The sequence below is a fragment of the Salvia hispanica genome, chromosome 6 (genome assembly GCF_023119035.1).
Source record: "Salvia hispanica cultivar TCC Black 2014 chromosome 6, UniMelb_Shisp_WGS_1.0, whole genome shotgun sequence".
Classification (NCBI taxonomy): Eukaryota; Viridiplantae; Streptophyta; class Magnoliopsida; order Lamiales; family Lamiaceae; genus Salvia; species Salvia hispanica.
The window spans coordinates 45,087,885-45,090,550 of NC_062970.1; the positions used below are offsets into that span (position 1 = coordinate 45,087,885).

The 2,666-nt window shown below is 38.1% G+C and overlaps 1 protein-coding gene across 1 annotated transcript; it reads left to right on the forward strand.

Moving 5' to 3' along the window:
• The first annotated feature begins 383 nt into the window (after positions 1-383).
• LOC125195487 (putative F-box protein At1g33530) lies at positions 384-1,274 on the forward strand. Its single transcript, XM_048093632.1, has one exon. The coding sequence runs from the start codon at positions 384-386 to the stop codon at positions 1,272-1,274; it is 891 nt and encodes a 296-aa protein (XP_047949589.1).
• Positions 1,275-2,666: the final 1,392 nt, after the last annotated feature.

Genomic DNA, 2,666 nt, shown 5'->3' on the forward strand with positions numbered 1-2,666 from the left:
AAATTTTGTATAAAGATTTGATTTTTGTCACTGAATTTGTTGTGTTCGGCTCTGATTGTATTGATGAATATAAGTAGCTCCATTTTGTTGATTTATAATTGTTTAATGTGGAACATGTAATTATTGTCAATTGTTTAATTTATCGATCTTATTAGTCATTTGCTTTTATGAAAAAAAAAAATTCTAACCACTTTCACATGTTTTACTATCTCCACAACTTTATACTCTCTCTCTCTTATTTTATTTAATCTATTCGGCACAATTTTGTTAAATAGGTATTAATGAAGATAACGAACTTTTTGGAATGGAAATGGAACTTGGGTGTATTAATGAAGATCACAAACTTTTTTAAAGGGAAATGGTACGATATTTCGGTAACAACAATGGAAGATATGTTTGCAAATCTACCGGAAGAGTTGGTGAGTGATATCCTGAGAAGACTCTCTATTAGAAGCGTTATGACGTGCAAGTGTGTTTGTAGATCATGGCGTCGTTTGATAAAGGGGGATGAGTTTGCGTCGCCGTACACTTCGAAACCAGGTCTGTCTTTCGTTCATCGGGACGGGAGAGAGTACACGGTGTTCGATGGGGCTTTCAAGCCACTTTTCCGATTTGGTTTTCCTGAAGGTTGGAATTTTCACGTTGTAATTGCTTCAGTTAATGGTTTGCTTGCGGTGTGGGATCATGATAAATACGCTATACAAATGTTTGTATGCAATCCAATGACTCGTGAGTATGCTATGCTTCCTCCTCTGATGGGGGCAGGTTTCTTTTTTGGATTCGGAGTGAGCAAATTAAGTGGACTGTATAAAATTTTATATGGTGATCAATATAGTTCGTGTCATGTATACACTCTAGGAAGAGGAAGTTCAGGACGGGAGTGGAGAAGCATCACATCAACAGCACCGGGTGTACCTACACTAGGAGGTGATTGTGCTAAATTTCTGAACGGAAATCTTCACTGGTTGGTTTCTAATATCGAGAAGAATGACTTGGTTTGTAGCTTTGATATTGAAACTGAGCTCTTCACTAGTTTTTCGCCACCACATGATTATGGTGGCAATCCATATGGCAACAATCATCTATACATTTTGGAGGGTCAGCTATGTTTATGCGATATTTTAAATAGTAATCATGTTGTTGTCTGGAAGATGAACAGCTATGGGGACGAGAATTCGTGGATAAAAGAATATAAGTTCCTCCTACACGTTTCTCTGTCCTATTTCGATTTTTATCGTGGTATTGCTTATAAAATTCAAAGTTTTGGCAAATGATGGTGACCGGTTGTTCGCAACGGATGGTAGCTTCGTGTTCGTAGCCGTTAAGCGACTATTTATCAACTCCAAAAACACGGAAGCAAATACTAAAGCACTCACCAGTAGTTGTTCTTCCATTATTGCTCCCTACTTTACGTCCAATGTTGCTATATATTCCCCAAGCTTGATTTCGCTCAGAACCATAGGCCTTAGAAATGTCCGGTCATTAAGTTTTAATTAGGCAAAACATGTTAATAGGTTGCTGTACTTTTGAAGATTGGTCTAATATTTTTACATTTTAAGGTTGTTATATGAGGTGCGAGTGTGTTTGTAAATCATGGTGCCATCCAATAGGAAGAAAGTTTGCGATGTCTACATTTCGTTCATCAAGTCATGTGGTAGGCAGTCTGCGATGAGGCCGGCCAACCACTTTTCGGGTTTGACTTGCCTCTTCCTCCTCCCTATCGTGCGCACAATCGTATTAATTGAAATTGATTTAGCTAATGGTTTGCTTTAGTTGAGGGATGTATGTGCTACAATTCTCTTCATACGCAATTCAATGATTCTTGAGAACTTCTCATGATTTGCCTACACTTATTGCTCATTTGGATTTGAAGTGAATTAACTTGCCAATATAAGATTTTATATGGTGATCAATTTAGGTCATATCATGCATACACTCTAGGAGGAATACCATTTTTAAAGTTGTGCTTGAATATCATTTTGAGAAAAATCTTCGTGTTAGTTGTTGTTTGCACAACCTTTGTGTGCCTCATAATTATACTGTATGTTTTAACGGTATTCTTCACTCGTTTAAATATGATTTCAAAAACAATCCATTTGTATGTTGCTTTGACCTTCGAACTAGACATGTCCAAGGTTTACCGAACCGGCGATTAAAACCGAAACTATAATCGTCGGTTACGGTTCCGAACCGAAACCGTGAGAATTTACCCGAATCGAAACCGTCGATTTTTGAACCGTGGTTCGATTCAGGTTCAAAATTTTTCGAACTGAAACCGAACCGGAAACACCGGTTCTGGGTGGTTCCAAACCTGAACCGTGAAAAATCGCCGGAAAACTGTGAAACCAAGCCGGAACCGCAAAAAATCAGCGGTTCGAAACTGTGAAAAACTGTCGGAAAACTGCCGGTTCGGAACTGAAACCGAAACCAGAGGTTTTGGAACCGGAACCATAACCATAACCGTGAAACACCCTCGCAGTTCGATTCCGGTTCAACAATTTCCAAAACCGTAACCGCCGGTTCCTGAACCGTGGATTCCGAATTATGGTGGCCGCAAATATGGCTATACATTAATCGACATATTTATTTATGGATAAAGATAAATTAACAACAATTGTATATACAAAATACCCCTTAATTTAATTCTATTTTGAGGATAATATTTT

Bases quoted from the DNA above. Each gene is read 5' to 3' on its own strand.
- LOC125195487 (XM_048093632.1), top strand. From the start codon at position 384: ATGGAAGATATGTTTGCAAATCTACCGGAAGAGTTGGTGAGTGATATC.